We start from the raw sequence: 18,854 nt of genomic DNA on the forward strand, positions 1-18,854 counted from the left end.
TTTATTTATTTATTTATTTATTTATTTATTTATTTATTTATTTATTTATTTATTTGAGAGACAGTGTGTGCTTGCACATGAGGACAGGGGGAGAAGCAGAGGGGAAGGGAGAGGAAGGGAGAGAATCTCAAGCAGACTCCACACTGAGTGTGGAGCCTGATCCAGGTGTCCATTTCAAGATCCTGAGATCATGACCTGAGCCAAACCAAGAGTTGGATGCTCAACAGACTGAGCCATCCAGGAGTCTTGTGACAGTTTAATTTTCAGGTTCTGGTTGAATTTCTTCTGGTCTGGGGTAGTTTTTTTTATATGTAGTTACAAATATGATTTTTAATCAGTATAATGGATATGTAACCCAAATTAATATATAGTCTTATATTTTATAATTTTTCCCACTGCCAGGTAGTTTTATTTATCACATATTTTCATTATTGTAAAATAGACTGTGATAAATAACCTTGAACATAATGAATCCTTCAAGGCTCTTTATACATTCCGTAGAATTGATTCCCTGAAAGTTTAAACCATTTTTAAACGTCCTTCAGCGAAGTATGAAAATGTTCTCTTGGTAACAATTCCAACTGTACAGTCACATTAAAAAAAAAAATCAATTTTGGGGCGCCTGGGTGGCTCAGTCGTTAAGCGTCTGCCTTCAGCTCAGGTCATGATCCCAGGGTCCTGGGATCGAGCCCCGCATCGGGCTCCCTGCTCGGCGGGAAGCCTGCTTCTCCCTCTCCCACTCCCCCTGCTTGTGTTCCCTCTCTCGCTGTGTCTCTCTCTGTCAAATAAATAAATAAAATCTTTAAAAAAAAAAAATCAATTTTACAAGAAAAAGTTTTATATTACTTTGTTTTTGTTTGTATTTCTTTGCTTAAATAATAATGTGGCTGACTTTTTTATATGTGTGGAGGTCATCTCTATCTCCTTTTTACCAATGTGTGTCCTTTCCTCTTTCTTCTATTGGGTGTTAAATGTTTATCTTTAAGACTTCTTTGTGGGGGCGCCTGGGTGGCTCAGTTGGTTAGGCGACTGCCTTCGGTTCAGGTCATGATCCTGGAGTCCCTGGATCGAGTCCCGCATCGGGCTCCCTGCTCTGCAGGGAGTCTGCTTCTCCCTCTGACCCTCCCCCCTCTCATGTGCTCTGTCTCATTCTCTCTCTCAAATAAATAAATAAAATCTTAAAAAAAAAAAAAAGACTTCTTTGTGTATGAATGATATTAACACTGGCATAAATACTGTTGTCAATTTTTCAGCTGTCTTTTTTTTAGCTACCTTTTAATGTAAGATGTTTTGACAGGTAGAAGTTTATTTCTACATAGCCTAATACATTGATATTTTCCATTCTTACACTTACATACTCCTTTGCCAGTCTTACATTAAAATTTTACATGTATTTTCTTTAACTATTTTTAAAATTATACATTACCATTTTAATTTCTCTGGGTTTTTTTTTTTTTTTGAGTCATGATATGAGGTGAGGGCCTAACTGGAACTGGTTCTCAAACAGCTGACACAAACCATCTGAAGAATAATGAATGTGCTTTTATCATGTATTATATTCTCATGTGGATGAAGGTCTGTTTTAAGTAATTTGTGTGTTTCATTGCCCTATCTCCTGATTCATGGACCTGCTCCATATTCTTAGAGTGCACATGTTTTAATAGGTGATAGGTGACATGGCAAATCTTTAATTATTATTCTTTGTTTTCAGTCCTCTGACATTTTCTTTACAACGGAAATACAATGAAAGAAAAAGTCAAACACAGAAGAAAAATGGACAAAAATGTGAATAAGCACTTCCCCCAAATTAAACACAAGCATGAAAAATGCTTATACTCACTAGGAAAATGAGAAATGCAAATTAAAACAATAAGATAGTACATTTTACCCATCAGATGGCAAAATTTAAAAGTCTGAAATATGAACTATTGTTGAGGACATGGAGAAACAGAGATTATCATACACTGCTGGTGGGTGTGTAAATTCATATGGCTACTCTGGAGAGCAATTTGGCCATGTCTGGTAAAATTAAAATGTGCCATCAATTCCGCTTCTAGGGGTGTACCCTAGAAAATCTCATAGTACAAATGCATGAAGAATTTATAAGATTTTCATAGCAGCAATTTTTATAATGGGGAAAAAAATCAGAAAAAGTGGAAATATCAATTGACAAGGGAATGAATAATAATTGAAAAATTCATGTGATGGAAATGACATAGAGGTTAAAAGGAATAAATGAGAGTTTTATATGTACACATTAATAGCTCAAAAAAACCTTATTCTTGAGAGTGTAAAGGTAGAATGATATACTATGACATTACTTATGTAAATTTAAAAACACAAAAGAAATACTATATATTGCTCATGGTTATTTATCTCAGTCTATATAGAATTCATATATATATTTGTTAATATATACATGTATTTTATTATTTATTAATATAGACCTATATTTACTAATACAGAAAGTATATTTATTTACATACATAATGAAACATCAAAATCAAGACTGCGGTTTCATTTGAGGATAAACTGGGGTGGTGACAGATACTTCAACTTTCCCATTTTATTATTTTTATTAAAAAGAAAACATATGAAGCAAACAAATATATTAACACATATCAATTTGATTCTGAGTATATTTTCTGAAATTTTCTGTCCTTTTTTGGGGGGAGAGCCTCCAACATGTATTTAAGTGCTAAGACAAAGACATTTACAGTCAATATCCAGAAAGGGGTACTAAAGTTCCTATCTGCAAGGTGTGACTAAAACACCTTTCTGAGTCGACTTGGTGTTATAAAGCACTTTTCTGACAAGCTCATTCAATTGGTTATTGACAAACAGATTACGGATTTGAAGCCCTGATTAGGTTACCTGGTTGAGAATATTCCAGGATGCATGCGAGAGTGCTACGAATTAGAGCTGTCCACTGTTTCTGAGTGTCCTCAGTCTTGGCCATTGAGAGTGTCACGATGCTTTTGATCCCTTGAAGCGCTGCACTGACTGGTGGAGGAACCTGATTATCTGCAGACTTTATCGCTGTGTCTTTCAATACTCTTGCAATTAAAAACAGAATCGTGGGCAGGATTGTCATACAGCCTGAATTGAAAACAAATCAGATCACCTCATAACTACTCAGTTCTCATATTACAGTTCTTTCAATTGTTTTTACAATTGATTGTGGTTTAATATTATTTTTTCCCTTGTTGTTATGCAAAATTTACTGCATTACTACTACTATAATTCAATGTTTGGAAAAGGAAAGTGAGAAAGTGGCAAGGTATATTAAAGAAGACAGAATATTTTCCAACTGGCCTTGTTTTATTATTTCTAATATTTCACCTATTTAATACATTGTGCCTTTCAAAATGAAAATGAGAAAAGAAGATAGAAAAATGGAAGGGAAGCACTACCATATACTTTGATAACTATCTGAGCAACCTGATGAATCTGGTAGCAATTCTAAGACATGTCATCAATCTTCAGTGTACTCAAGTCATCTTTAACCAAGCCGGGAAAAACAATGAAAAGACTATATGGGTAAGCAAAGAAGAAATGAAAAAAACACTGGAATTTGCAGCCGAAAGAACTTTAAGGTCATCGAATCCAACCTCCCACTTCATGGAAAACACTCAAAACTTTCTCAGGCTGCCATTCTGCTTGGCCTGCAAAGCTCCAGCGACGGAGAACTCATTATTTTCACATCTATAGGCTTGTGTTGGGCTGAAATTTACCTTTATACTACTCATACTATTTCTCCCTTCCAGATAAATAGAGGGAAAGTCTATGTTTCCATCCAGTACTTTTCAGGTATCTTCAGACAACTATCATCTTTGCAGCTATAATTTCTTTAGCTCCTCCTAAGAGTTGGTGGTCACACTCATCTGACATTTTTCAGTTTGTCAGTTACTCAAGAGTGGCAACCAGATCAGAAACTAACAGGTTTAGTTATCCCACCATATGCCTGTCTGCTAATGTCCAGTGCCTTGCCTCAAACTGTGGTTCTATCTCCTTGCTGAAGTTTGTCTGAAATGTATCTGAAGAACATCTTAAGTTTTGGGTTTTTTAAATCCTTAATCTTTATAGTCTCCTAAAGGTCAACACACCATAAAAGACTAACTTCTCCTTCCATACTTAAGAGGAAAATAAGTTCATAATAGCAGTTGAAATCAAAGGCAAGCTCATCTTTGTCTATTGTAATAGAATGCATTTCCGAATAGTGATTAATATCATACCAGCAGGCGAACAAAGGGATGGTAAGTCAGAGAGTATGGTAACTGTGGCCGCCACCAAACGAGCACTTTCTTCTGACAGTCGAGTTTTGGTGGCTATGTGACTGGGTGAATCCGACATCTTGGTACTGAGATGCGGCATATGCCGTACTAAAATGAACATCAACAGCTCCATAGTTGCAAACACAAGAGATTTTCCGGGAACAAGACCACCGCTGTCACCGCCTTCTCCTACTATAGGACATGACTCTTTTTCCATATCATCTTCATCTTGAGGGAAAGAAAATTCGGTAAAATTTCCAGAAACAAAAAAAAAGTAATAGAACAGAGTAGATAAAACTACACAGTAAATGTATTTGGGAAACTTTTTTTTTTTTTTAAGATTTTATTTATTTATTTGACAGAGAGAGGCACAGCGAGAGAGGGAACACAAGCAGGGGGAGTGGGAGAGGGAGAAGCCGGCTTCCCGCCGAGCAGGGAGCCTGATGTGGGGCTCGATCCCAGGACCCTGGGATCATGACCTGAGTCGAAGGCAGACGCCTAATGACTGAGCCACCCAGGCACCTCGGGAAATTCTTTTAAAAGAATTTACAACTGAATGTCTAACTGATAACACATGTCTTTCTCAGAATGATTCTCTGCCTTGCTAGAATTCTGTTTATTGACCTCTCCTTAAAAGTAAAGGATAACCCATTTTTTACTTCAAAAAATTTTTACTAGGTATTTTTATTAGGAACATATTTCATATTACGAGGAACATATATGTTAGGTTGAGCCATATGAAGATGACACTTTTGAAGGTGAAAAATAGTTGACTACCAGCAATTTCATTTGGTTCTTTCTTTCTTTTTTTTTAAGATTTATTTATTTATTTTAGAGAGAGAGAGCACAAGTGGGAGGGGCAGAGGGAGAGAGAGAGACTCTCAAGCAGACTCCACAATGAGCGTGGAGCCTGACACAGGGCTCAATCCCACGACCCTGAGATCATGACCTGAGCTGAAACCAAGAGTCAGATGCTTAACCGACTGCACTACTCAGGCACCTCTCCTTTGGTTCTTTCTAATGAAAGCAAAATCAATTGCAAATCTTCTACATCTATGACTGCATTTTTTATTAAAAACTTCCTGGCACTGACACTTAAAAAGTTAGAGTACAAATAAGATCTACTTCCAAGTTAGCACAATTTCTAGTACTTACTTAGAGTGTTTCTTTTTTCTTGCAAATAATCCTGAGCAGCTCTTACTATCTGCTGTACAACTCCAGTAACCAGCAGCTGAACAGATGGTGGGTTCCAGGTCAACAGGAGGCGGTGCAAAACACTTAGCAACTCAACACCGATCAGCTATTATAAATTAATACAAGTAAATTTAATTAATCTTAATTTCAAAGGATACATTTACATTATTACAATCTAAGAAAATATGCATGTAAAATAAATCTATTTGGTAGCTAAAATTAATATATATGACTGTGTAACAAGTAAGAACATTAGAACAATCTTGAGAAATGGTCATATTGTATTCCAACACATTTTCAGCCAACAAATTACTGTGGATACTAGGCACTTCCAATAAGTCCCTCTCTCATTCATCTCAGCAACTATTACAAACTTTCACCACTCACTTTAAGCCTCTTTCAGTCCTCCACTCAAACCCATCCAATGAACCTGCCTCAAATTTCAAAGAGGAAGAAAAAAACTTAACTATAACCAAAGCCACCTTTACCTTTCTCCTTAAGATCAAGTGTCCAGACTCTACCCAAGGTTGATTGATCTTTCCTTATTTGCTTCCTGTCCTATCCTATTTGACCTCCCAAGGATTCTTCAAGGACCTCAATTGTATTCCATATGTTTTCAGCTTCTCTCTCTAGGTAGGTTCCTCTCCCAGTATAAGGAAAACACTCAGGTCTTTCCTGTCTAATTCCCACCCCCCTCCCAAATCCTCTCAGATCCTTCTCTCTGCCTCCATGTCCTCTATCTCTATTGTGCTTTCTCTGGTCCCAGCCCAATGCTTCCAGTTCCCTCACCCCTCATTCACTCCTCACTCTTCCACAATCTGGCTTCTGCCCACCTAAGAAAATGCTCTGTCTGAGGTCACTAGTAACCTTCCCTGGACTCTCTTTTGCCCTAATATACTGGGTTCTGGTTCTTTTGAGACTGTTGTCTATCCTTCAAACTCTCCCTTGCCCTTGTAACTCTGTTCTCTCAGTTCTCCTACCTTTCTAGTAGTCTCCGGTGCTGACCTACTTTCCTCATCTCCATCCTTTTTTACTTTTTGTAATATACTCTCACGTTCCAGTCCCGGCCCTCTTTTTTTCTTCCTTTATTCAGTTTCCCTAAGCCAGTGTAACTCGCTATTTCTCTGGAAATAAAATGAGAAGAGCCTCTTAACTGGACTCCCTGCCTCCCTTGTCATCTCTTATCAACCAATCTCACAAGGTCGATAAAAGTGATTAAATCTATATATATCATGTTCTGAAATACAAGTTGAACCAGGTTATTCCTCTATTTTAACATTTTTAATGATTCCCTATGACTTTTAAGACAGATTTTAAACCCTTTAACATGCCATATAGGAATCTTTATTATTTGGCTTTTTCCCTGTTGTGCAGCCTCATCTCCTAACAAACCCCACGTGCTCCATTTGTCTCAGCCAAAGCAAATGAGAGTAGTGTCCTTGAACTTGTCATGTTCTCTCATGCCTCCCTGTCTTGGGATTTGCTTTTCTCCCAGAGAGGAAAACCCATCCCTCTTGTGCTGCCTCACTAATTCCTCTTTTAAGATTTAATCCAACCATCATCTCCTCTGAGAAGCCATTCCTTACCTTCCTTGATAATGTCAGGGCTCCTCCCCTCTATTTTACTCATAGCTTTACATACACTAGCTCAGCACTTGTCATACCATCCTGATCTCCTGATCCAGGTGCAGGGAGACAGCTTTTGCTATCTATAGCCTCAAACTGTGTCTGATACAGGACAGGCACAGAGTAAAAGTTGTTGGGTGAATGAATACAATTTTTGAGTCAGTATACTCTGCTGATTTTGAAATTATAGAATCCAACTCAGGAAAAAAAATATAATCCATCCAAGTGTAAAGCAGTGCTTGGATAAACAAAACAATATTGGGTTCAAAAAATAGCTAGGTAGATGGGTGTGGGATGTATTATGTTAAAACCAAAATGAGCGAGTGTAAACACAGTATTCTCTCTTCATTCACAGATTAAATTTCAAATTTTATAAAAACCAGAAGTTTCTTGCAGTCATCTGTAGTTTAGCTGAGGAACAGCTTCAGGCTGCAAGGCTGGGGTACAAGAAGAGTTCATCAGTGAGTGAATCTTGTAATCACAAAGCATATGCTTTGTTTTATTTTGGTTTTGGTCAGCATCATGTGCAAACCTAATTTTGACATAATGAATGATAGCAACTCTGTTCGTTTGTGTTTTATGGAAAATTACCCCTCATGGTAGTGCTGGTGACCAAAAAGATGGCTCTTAGTATGAAAAGAAAAGAATTTCTAATTAAAAAGAATAACAAATCCACCAGTAGATTCATTCTGTAACATGAATAAAGTCCTCTAAATATTACATACAGAAATTAGAAAAAGCAATTCATTAAACTGCTTAGATGAGTAGTTGAGCCAGTGCAAAAAAAATTTCATTAAATGAGAGATAAAACTTTATCATTTAAAAGTGGTATAATTTATTTAACAGCCTTATAAATTACTTCAGGCCTTTATTAGTAGAATCATTAACTGGGATTGAAGGCATCCCTTAATTTTTAGTTTTACTTGACTACCGAGGAACACATCTAAAAAGATATACTGACTATTTCTATGCTGGCTGTGCCTAGTCATCCAACATTCACTATAATGTCTTAGATAAAGTAAAAAATCCTGAATACTTATTATATAATATTTATTTCATATGGGAGAAAATTATCTTAAGATAAATATGAAAACAAAGTGTACAATTTATTATCTGTTATAGAAATAGACTGTACCTGATCTTCTGCAATATGGATTCGGGCATAAGGAGAATCTAGCAAGGTGTGTAAGGCCTGTAGACATGCTGTAACATGTTCAATAGGCTCCTCAGGTCTGGGGGAGCAAAGGAACTGTATACTCACACCTGCGATGTACATAATAAAAACACACGTTTGTCACTATAAAATCCTTCGTTGCTCTAAGGTCAGATTTCTTCTCTATTTTTCCTCCATTCTTTCACAGATTACTTTGACACATACTTAATGCTACCTTAAAGCAGAGTTCAAAATGGTTACCAAAAGCAGCAGCCAAACTTTATAACACAGATTGTGGCTTTGCAGTTAGGTTAATAATCAAATTGAAGAACAGTGGGAGGAAAGATGGCAGAGGAGTAGGGGACCCTATTTCAACTGGTCCCCGGAATTGAGCTGGATATCTACCAGACCACTCTGAGCACCCATGAAACCAGCCTGAGATGTAAGAAGATTTGGATCTCTACAAACAGAATATCGCAGGCAGTTGGTTTTGAGGTACGAAGCGGGGAGCCCTGATGCTGCGGGCAGATATCGGAGGATAAACGGCAGCGGGAGGGTGCCTGGCCGTGGGGATCCTACACCGCTGGTGAGCGACAGCTTTGCGCACTGCGGATGGGGCACAGACTCGCAGACTGGTAGTCGCGGGGAAAGGACTTCAGAGCAGACCCCGGGGGCAGAAACCCGGAGCAGCGGGGTCATGCCTGCGAACTGCAGCCCCCGGGTCGGAAACCCCGGGGCAGCGGGGTCACACGTGCGAACTGGGAGCGGCTGGCGGTTTTAGAAGCACAAAGGGCAGAGCCGTGCCCTGATCTGGAGGCAGGACTGGGAGCGCTGCGGAGGGGCGCACAACCCAGGACGCTGCAGTTTATAGCAGCACGGACAGAAACGGAGACGGTGTGGCCTGGAGAGCTCACTGAAGAACAGACAGCGGTCTCTCTGCTCTGAGGCAGAGGGTTGGAAACGGTCTCTTCTGCTCTGACTCGCTGAAGGGATGCGGAAAGCCGCCAGGGAAAGCCGCCAGAGAACAAAAGCCCCAAAAACTGATTCCCCCTGAGTCCATCCCCCACCACAGGGGCACAGGGCAACTCCGCCCAAACAGGGTTGCCTGAGTAACAGCGCGGCAGGCCCCTCCCGCATAAGACAGACTAGGAAAACAAGAGGCCAGCAACCCTAAGGTCCCAAGAAAACAGGTGCATCTTGCTTGGGTTCTGGTCAATAATTTGGACTCTATATATTCCATCAAACATCCATCAACAGAATGACTAGGAGGAGGAGCCCCCAAAATAGAAAAGACTCAGAGATTATGACTTATGCTGCAGATTTACAAATGGATGCAGATATAACCAAGATGTCAGAGATGGAATTCAGGCTAGCAATTGTGAAGACAATAGCTAGAATGGAGAAATCAATTAATGACAACATAGAGTCTCAAAGGGCAGAAATGAAAGCTGAATTGGCAGAACTTAAAAATGCTATCACTGAGATCCAATCCAATCTAGATAATCTAACAGCTAGGGTAACTGAGGCAGAAGAACGAATAAGCGACCTCAAGACAATTTAATAGATAAAAAGGGAAAAGAGGAGGCCAAGGAAAAACAACTCAGAATCCATGAAAATAGAATCAGAGAAATAAGTGACACCATGAAGCGTTCCAATGTCAGAATGATTGGAATCCCGGAGGGAGTGGAGAGAGAGAGAGGACTAGAAGATGTATTTGAGCAAATCGTAGCTGAAAACTTCCCTATCTGGAGAATGAAACAAACGTTCGCGTCCTAGAGGCAGAGAGGACCCCTCCCAAGATCAAGGAAAACAGGCCAACACCCCAGCATGTAATAGTAAAACTTGCAAATCTTAGAACCAAGGAAACCATCTTAAGGGCAGTTAGGGGGAAGAGATTCCTTACGTACAGAGGGAGGAACATGAGAATAACGTCAGACCTATCCACAGAGACTTGGCAAGCCAGAAAGGCCTGGCAAGACATATTCAGGGCACTAAATGAGAAGAACATGCAGCCAAGAATACTTTATCCAGCAAGGCTGTCATTTAGAATGGATGGAGAGATGCAGAGCTTCCATGACCAGCAGAAACTGAAAGAATATGTGACCACTAAGCTGGCCCTACAAGAAATATTAAGGGGGGTTCTGTAAAAGAAGAAAGACCCCAAGAGTGATATACAACAGAAATTTACAGGGACAATCTATAAAAACAACGTCTTCACAGACAACATGATGACAATTAATTCATATCTTTCAATAATCACTCTCAACGTGAATGGTCTAAATGCTCCCATAAAACAGCACAGGGTTGCGGATTGGATAAAAAGGCAGGACCCATCCAAATGCTGCCTAAAAGAGACTCATTTTGAACCTAAAGATACATCCAGACTGAAAGTGAAGGGATGGAGATCCATCTTCCATGCCAGCGGACCTCAAAAGAAAGCTGGGGTAGCAATTCTTATATCAGACAAATTAGATTTTAAACTAAAGTCTATAATTAGAGACACAGAAGGACACTATATCATTCTTAAAGGGTCTATCCAACAAGGAGATCTAACAATTGTAAATATCTATGCCCCCAACATGGGAGCAGCCATCTACATAAGCCAACTGTTAACCAAAATAAAGAGTCATATTGATAATGATACGTTAATTGTAGGAGACCTCAATACTCCACTCTCAGCAATGGACAGATCATCTAAGCAGAAAATCAACAAGGAAACAAGAGCTTTGAATGATACACTGGACCAGACAGACCTCATAGATATTTACAGAACATTCCACCCTAAAACAACAGAATACTCATTCTTCTCGAGTGCACATGGAACTTTCTCCAGAATAGACCACATACTGGGTCACAAATCAGGTCTCAACCGATATCAAAAGATTGAGATTATTCCCTGCACATTCTCAGACCACAATGCTTTAAAACTGGAACTCAATCACAAGAAAAAATTTGGCAGAAATTCAAAGACTTGGAAGCTAAAGACCACTCGCTCAACAATGTTTGGGTCAACCAGGAAATCAAAGAAGAACTTAAACAATTCATGGAAGTCAATGAGAATGAAAACACATCGGTCCAAAACCTATGGGATACTGCAAAGGCGGTCCTAAGCGGGAAATACATAGCCATCCAAGCCTCACTCAAAAAAATAGAAAAATCCCGAATTCACCAACTAACTCTACACCTTAAAGAACTAGAGAAAAAGCAACAAATGATGCCTAAGCCACGCATTAGAAGAGAAATAATTAAAATTAGAGCAGAAATCAATGAATTAGAAACCAGAAACACAGTAGAGCAGATCAATAAATCTAGAAGTTGGTTCTCTGAAAGAATTAATAAGATCGATAAACCACTGGCCAGACTTATCCAAAAGAAAAGAGAAAGGACCCAAATTAATAAAATTATGAATGAAAGGGGAGAGATCACAACTAACACCAAGGAAATAGAAACAATTATTAGAAATTATTATCAACAACTATATGCCAATAAACTGAGCAATCTGGATGAAATGGAGGCCTTCCTGGAAACCTATAAGCTGCCAAGACTGAAACAGGAAGAAACTGACAACCTGAATAGGCCAATAACCAGTAACGAGATTGAAGCAGTGATCAAAAACCTCCCAAAAAACAAGAGTCCAGGGCCTGATGGATTCCCTGGGGAATTCTACCAAACATTCAAAGAAGAAATAATACCTATTCTATTGAAGCTGTTTCAAAAAATAGAAAACAGAAGGAAAACTTCCAAACTCATTCTATGAGGCCAGCATTACCTTAATCCCCAAACCAGGCAAAGACCCCATCAAAAAGAATTTCAGACCGATATCCCTGATGAATATGGATTCCAAAATCCTCAACAAAATCCTAGCTAATAGGATCCAACAACACATTAAAAGGATCATCCACCACAACCAAGTGGGATTTATCCCTGGGATGCAAGGGTGGTTCAACATTCACAAATCAATCAATGTGATAGAACACATTAATAAGAGGAGGGAGAAGAACCATATGGTCCTCTCGACTGATGCAGAAAAAGCATTTGACAAAATACAACATCCTTTCCTGATTAAAACTCTTCAGAGTAGAGGGATAGAGGGAACATTCCTCAAGTTCATAAAATCCATCTATGAAAAACCTATAGCAAATATCATCCTCAATGGGGAAAAGCTGGGAGCCTTTCCCTTAAGATCAGGAACACGTCAAGGATGCCCACTCTCGCCACTATTGTTCAGATAGTACTAGAAGTCCTAGCAAGAGCAATCAGACAACAAAAAGAAATAAAAGGTATTCAAATTGGCAAAGAAGAAGTCAAACTCGCTTTTCGCAGACGACATGACACTTTATGTGGAAAACCCAAAAGACCCCACCCCCAAATTACTAGAACTCATACAGTAATTCAGTAATGTGGCAGGATACAAAATCAATGCACAGGAATCAGTTGCTTTCTTATACACTAACAATGCAACTGTAGAAAGAGAAATTAGAGAAACGATTCCATTTACAATAGAACCAAAAACCATAAGATACCTTGGAATAAACCTATCCAAAGAGGTAAAGGATCTATACCCTAGGAACTACAGAACACTCATGAAAGAAACTGAAGAAGACACAAAAAGATGAAAAAATATTCCATGCTCATAGATCGGAAGAATAAACATTGTTAAAATGTCTATGCTACCCAGAGCAATCGATACCTTCAACGCCATCCCGATGAAAATTCCAATGACATTTTTCAAAGTGCTGGAACAAACGATCCTAAAATTTGTATGGAATCAGAAAAGACCCGAATCGCCAAAGAAATGTTGAAAAAGAAAAACAAAGCTGGGGGCATCACATTGCCCGATTTCAAGCTATATTACAAAGTTGTGATCACCAAGACATCATGGTACTGGCACAAAAACAGACATATAGACCAATGGAACAGAAGAGAGAACCCAGGTATGGACCCTCAACTCTATGGTCAAATAATCTTTGACAAAGCAGGAAAAAACATGCAATGGAAAAAAGACAGTCTCTTCAATAAATGGTGCTGGGAAAATTGGACAGCCACATGCAGAAGAATGAAACTCGACCATTCTCTAACACCATTCACAAAGATAAACTCAAAGTGGTTGAAAGACCTCAATGTGAGACAGGAATCCATCCAAATCCTAGAGGAGAACATAGGCAGTAACCTCTTGGACATCGCCCACAGCAACTTCTTTCAAGATACACCTCCAAAAGCTAGTGAAACAAAAGCAAAAATGAACTTTTGGGACTTCATCAAGATAAAAAGCTTCTGCACAGCAAAAGAAACACTCAACAAAACAAGAGGCAACCCACAGAATGGGAGAAGATATTTGCAAATGACACTACAGATAAAGGGCTGGTATCCAAGATCTATAAAGAACTTCTCAAACTCAACACGCAAAAAACAAATAATCAAGTCAAAAAGTGGGCAGAAGATATGAAAAGACACTTCTCTGAAGAAGACGTACAAATGGCTAACAGACACATGAAAAGATGTTCATCATCATTAGCCATCAGGGAAATTCAAATCAAAACCACATTGAGATACTACCTTACACCAGTTAGAATGGCAAAAATGGATAGGGAAAGAAACAACAAATGTTGGAGAGGTTGTGGAGAAAGGGGAACCCTCTTACACTGTTGGTGGAATGCAAGTTGGTACAGCCACTTTGGAAAACAGGGTGGAGGTACCTCAAAAATTTAAAAATAGAGCTACCCTATGACCCAGCAATTGCACTTCTGGGTATTTACCCCAAAGACACAGATGTAGTGAAAAGAAGGGCCACATGCACCCCAATGTTCATAGCAGCAATGTCCGCAATAGCCAAACTGTGGAAAGAGCCGAGATGCCCTTCCACAGATGAATGGATAAAGAAGATGTGGTCCCTATATACAATGGAATATTACTCAGCCATCAGAAAGGATGAATATCCAACTTTGACATCAACATGGATGGGACTGGAGGAGATTATGCTAAGTGAAATAAGTCAAGCAGAGAAAGTCAATTATCATATGGTTTCACTTATTTGTGGAACATAAGGAATAGCATGGAGGACATTAGGAGAAGGAAGGGAAAAATGAGGGGGGCGGAAGTGGAGGGAGAGATGAACCATGAGAGACTATGGACTCTGAGAGACAAAGAGGGTTTTAGAGGGGAGAGGGGAGGGGGGATTGGTTAGCCCGGTGATGGGTATTGAGGGGGGCAGGTACTGCATGGAGCACTGGGTGTTATACGAAAACAATGGATCGTGGATCACTACATCAAAAACCGATGATGTATTGTATGGTGACTAACATAATAAAATTAAAAATAAATAAATAAAATAAAATAAAATAAAATATGTTAACAAATTGAAAAAAAAAATAATCAAATTGAAGGTTAGGAGAGGGAGGCAGCTCCAAGGTCATGGAGTTGATTAAGAAGATACTCAATTTTTTATTTCTAGGACTTTAAAAAATCATACATTAAAAATAAACTTACGAAAATTATAAAATTACTTCTCATTAAATGGTTACCAAACAATTTTCATGTCTACAAAGATTTTTTTTAGTGGCAAGCTACACAGGCATAATGGATTATCATGGATAACAATTGTTCTTAATTTGCATAAGGATAAGGTCATTGTTTTAGAAGTCTCTCTTATTTTCATGTATGAGATCTACTAATGAGTTCTATAATTTCACCTTACCAACTGTGTTCCTCTTCCCTCCCAGAAAATATAAAACTGCTTATGAGCCTCCTTAGATTCTTTAATATCTTAATGTTAAAAGAGCATCTATAAAGCATTTATAAATTGAGATTTATTCAAATTTGCTTTAACTTTGCATTTTATTATTTCCTCATAGGACAACCTGTTAAGTGTCAGGTAAAAAGAAAACCTGCCATTGAAAAAGAAAAATGTAGTTTTTTTCTTGAAAATTATTCACTATTGCTCTGTGAGTGAACACGACAGCTAAATTTTTTTTTTTTTTAAGATTTTATTTATTTATTTGACAGAGAGAGAGAACACAAGCAGGGGGAGTGGGAGAGGGAGAAGCAGGCTTCCCGCTGAGCAGGGAGCCCAGTGTGGGGCTCGATCCCAGGACCCTGGGATCATGACCTGAGCTAAAGGCAGACGCTTAACAACTGAGCCACCCAGGCACCCCGGCAGTTAAAATTTTGAGTATTTAATAACTGAATTTTCCTATTAAAAATTCAGTTAACAATTTAGAAAATGTGTTAAAAAATCCTCCTCTTATTATTCCTTCTCTGGACTGTGGTATATAAAACTTTTCTGTAGCATTAAAATGAAAGATATGAAGGATTTTGGAACATGTCACACCAAAATATGCCTCTTAGGCATATTGCTTATTTTGAGCTGAAGGTACTTGATAAACAGCAAGCAGATGCAGTAAGGGCTCTCTGACCACTTTCCACCTAAAAGCAGGTCATAAAATTTCTCATGAGAAAGGTGCCCTCTCTGTATCAGGAAGAGAAGACTGGGAGTCAGTGTTGAAACAGACTTGTACAAACCTACTAAAATTAGTTTCCCCCATATATTTCCTAATCTCTGTCCCACAATTTATTGCCCCCAGCCCAAACCCCTTTGTCTGGTCACATCTTCACAATTTATTGTTCTTTGTGTAAAATGGCATATAAGTTTTTGGGCCTAATGGCTACTTTAGGTTGAAAATATTAAATCTCTATGCTTTTCTCCTGTTAATCTGTCTTATATCAATTTAATTCTTAGGCCAGCCACAGAACCTAAAGGGACAGAAGGAAACTTTTTCTTCCCTACAGATATGAATTTCAGAAGTGACACATCTTGAAATAGATCAATATGACACACCTACCTAAAATCAGATGCATTCTGTCTTTGTTAATTTCCGGCAAAGATTTATTACTAGGTGTTGCTCCTGATGCCTGGTTTAAACTGACGGGTGTAGCACGTTTCTGTAAGCCAGGTATGGCTGCTGCTTCTGCAGACTCTGAACATGTAAATCCTGTGCTATTTAACCAAAGTGCCACTGCATGGAGAATCGGGGCCCACGAATTCCGGTAGTGAAGTCTAGCTGTATCAATAGTTTCGGGAGTATAAAATGCTCCACCTGTAAAATAATCAAGCCAATCAAAGCCATTACTTTTATTGTAAGTGGTCAACCATTTATCAACAACTAACTTAAAAATACTCATTACTTACTGTCTTAGTTCATTTGGACTCTATAACAAAATCGGAGACTGGGTGGCTTATTAAACAGCAGAAATTTATTTCTCACAGTTCTGGATGGGGGAAGTCTGAGATCAGGCTGCCCACACGCTCAGGTAAGGGCCATCTCTCCGACTTACAGCTGTATTCTTACATGGTGGAAGGGCCTAGGGAGCAATGCGGGGTCTTTTCCCTAAGGGTACAAATCCCATTCCAGAGGGCTTCACCTCCTGACCTAAGCACTTCCCAAAGGGCCCGCGCTTCCTGATACCATCACAATGGGGATTAGGTTTCAACACATGAATTTGGAGGGGACACAAAATTCAGACCATAGCATGTACAAAAGAGCAATCTGGCCAAAGAGATTCTCTTTATTACAAAGCCACCGAAAGTAACGTCTTTCCTGCAGCCGCAGAACTGGAGGGCCTGTGTCTTCCTCACCAATGCTAGGGTTTCTAGCCTTTCCTCTCCACCTATGGATGCTGCTGGGGATCCTCTACCTTCCTCTACCCTGTGGTCACAGGCCTCCTCTTCACTGTTGCCAGAGACTCCCTAAAACCCTGGTTACCTTCTCTTTCTACCACAGCCAGGGAACTCTTGTCTTTCTCTTTCACCCTTCCTCTGCCATCCTTCCTTAACTCCTGTTTTCACTACCAAATTGAGAACTTCCCCATCTGTCCTTGCATACATTGACCAGCACAGCAATAAACTTCATCATAGTTATGCATAATGACTTGTTATGCATGGTTATTTAGAGTACTCTAGCTGATACAGTTGTTATAACAGTGAGAACTTTTTGCTTGGGTTAACAAATGAGCTTAATGCTGTATTTGAGTTTATAAATTCAATACAGAGAATATGCCCTAAGTGAGAGAGTGCCAAGTTTAAGTCCACAGAAATTTAACATGTCATTACATCTTAAATTATATTATTAAATTATTAATAATTAAATAATTAAATTTAAGGGGTTATACTCACTTTATAAATTTAAGGTGGGTAAGTTACACTATAATATTATTAATTATTATTGTTGCCAGCTTCCACCAATTACATTTTGTTTAATTACTACTCTGAACTCCATAAAGGTAAAACTCTGAATGCAGTACTTACCATCTGGGGGGGAGCTGACTAGCAAATTCAGCCGGTAAAGTCAAAAGCGCATAGTCTTTTAATGCCGCCAACCATAGGCGGCTGAGTGTTGGCAGTTCGGGTTGCACGAGTGTTATTAAACTATCTGGTGGTAGTTCATCTATGGTACCATAATCATCATCATCATCATCAGTACTTTTCATTGCTCTTTTTGGCTTTGACTCTGCTTCCTTCTTAATATTCATAGCAACCACATATACCTAGTAAGATATTTAGGAGGAGGAAATAACAAGGCATAATATTAAGAGATGATATAATCTAAGTTGCTATGATTATACAATTGAATTATTGAAAGTAATTGAGTATAGACACTGAAAAGTCTATAACTTCATGATTTCCTGACAACCTCCAAAGAATAATTCTACCTGCTTTGGAGACAATCTTTTTTTTATTGATCTGACTTCTGACTATTCCTATCAAAAAATATTCCTTCAGCAGGGTTCTCTGAAATTTTTCTGGCTTCTCTTGTTATACTTTACAAAGCCCCCTTTTATGTGTGGTTCTTTTTGGTCATAGGGTATAACTTCCTGTTTACTGCCTCCACTTTCACAGACTTATTAGATACAATCAAACAGCATTCAAAGAAAAAGGCTGGAGGGGGATGGGAGAAGGGCCAGAGAAAGGATTTCCATAAATATCCTTCTAACCTCTTAAGTGATATTTAGCAATCTGGCCTTTATAATAGAGAGTTGAGCCAAGCACATAATTTACTAGTCACATATATATTATCTGTATCCTTTCTCTCCACTTAGTAAACCAAAAAGATGTATAATAGCAACTTCCTAAAACATAATTTTAAAGATTCTTCTTTGTTGCAGTTATTTTTGTTTTTGTTTTTGTGCATACATTTAGGCTTTGGCAATTGGTATAGACTGAGTACAGAACATGAGGCAGAAGTAGGTGAAGGTTTTACTCCATAGGCAATGGGGAAGGGAAGAGGTCACTGCAGGATTTATAGATCAGATATTATGTATTTTTTCTGAACTTTTAATTTTATTTTAAAATTATACCACAAAAAGTTTTGAAAATGAGTTTAAATTACTCATAATCCCAATTTCCAGGTTACCATATTCTATCTTTATAAATTGTAATTTTGTTGTACAAAGAATTTTGTATTTAATTTTATCTATTAACATATCATAAGGTTTTCCCATGAAATGCTAGTCTTCATAACCATTACTCTTAATGGCTGTAGGGGATGAGCCATAATACATCTAACAATTTCCCTACATTGAAATTTTATATTTACTTCTGATTCTTTACTTAGC

The 18,854-nt window shown here is 38.5% G+C and overlaps 1 protein-coding gene across 1 annotated transcript in view; it reads right to left on the reverse strand.

Moving 5' to 3' along the window:
• HEATR5B (HEAT repeat containing 5B) overlaps window positions 1-18,854 on the reverse strand; it is a 109,581-nt gene that overhangs the window by 11,134 nt on the left and 79,593 nt on the right. The window contains exons 28-33 of the mRNA XM_035000926.1: window positions 17,551-17,786; window positions 16,085-16,341; window positions 8,229-8,356; window positions 5,430-5,574; window positions 4,236-4,502; window positions 2,875-3,099 (exon numbers count right to left, since the gene is read on the reverse strand). Of these exons, the coding sequence (XP_034856817.1) occupies window positions 2,875-3,099; window positions 4,236-4,502; window positions 5,430-5,574; window positions 8,229-8,356; window positions 16,085-16,341; window positions 17,551-17,786 (1,258 nt within the window). The remainder of the gene's footprint in view (window positions 1-2,874; window positions 3,100-4,235; window positions 4,503-5,429; window positions 5,575-8,228; window positions 8,357-16,084; window positions 16,342-17,550; window positions 17,787-18,854) is intronic.

Source organism: Mirounga leonina, unplaced genomic scaffold, assembly GCF_011800145.1.
Source record: "Mirounga leonina isolate KUSES-001 unplaced genomic scaffold, KU_Mleo_1.0 Mir_125, whole genome shotgun sequence".
NCBI lineage: Eukaryota > Metazoa > Chordata > Mammalia > Carnivora > Phocidae > Mirounga > Mirounga leonina.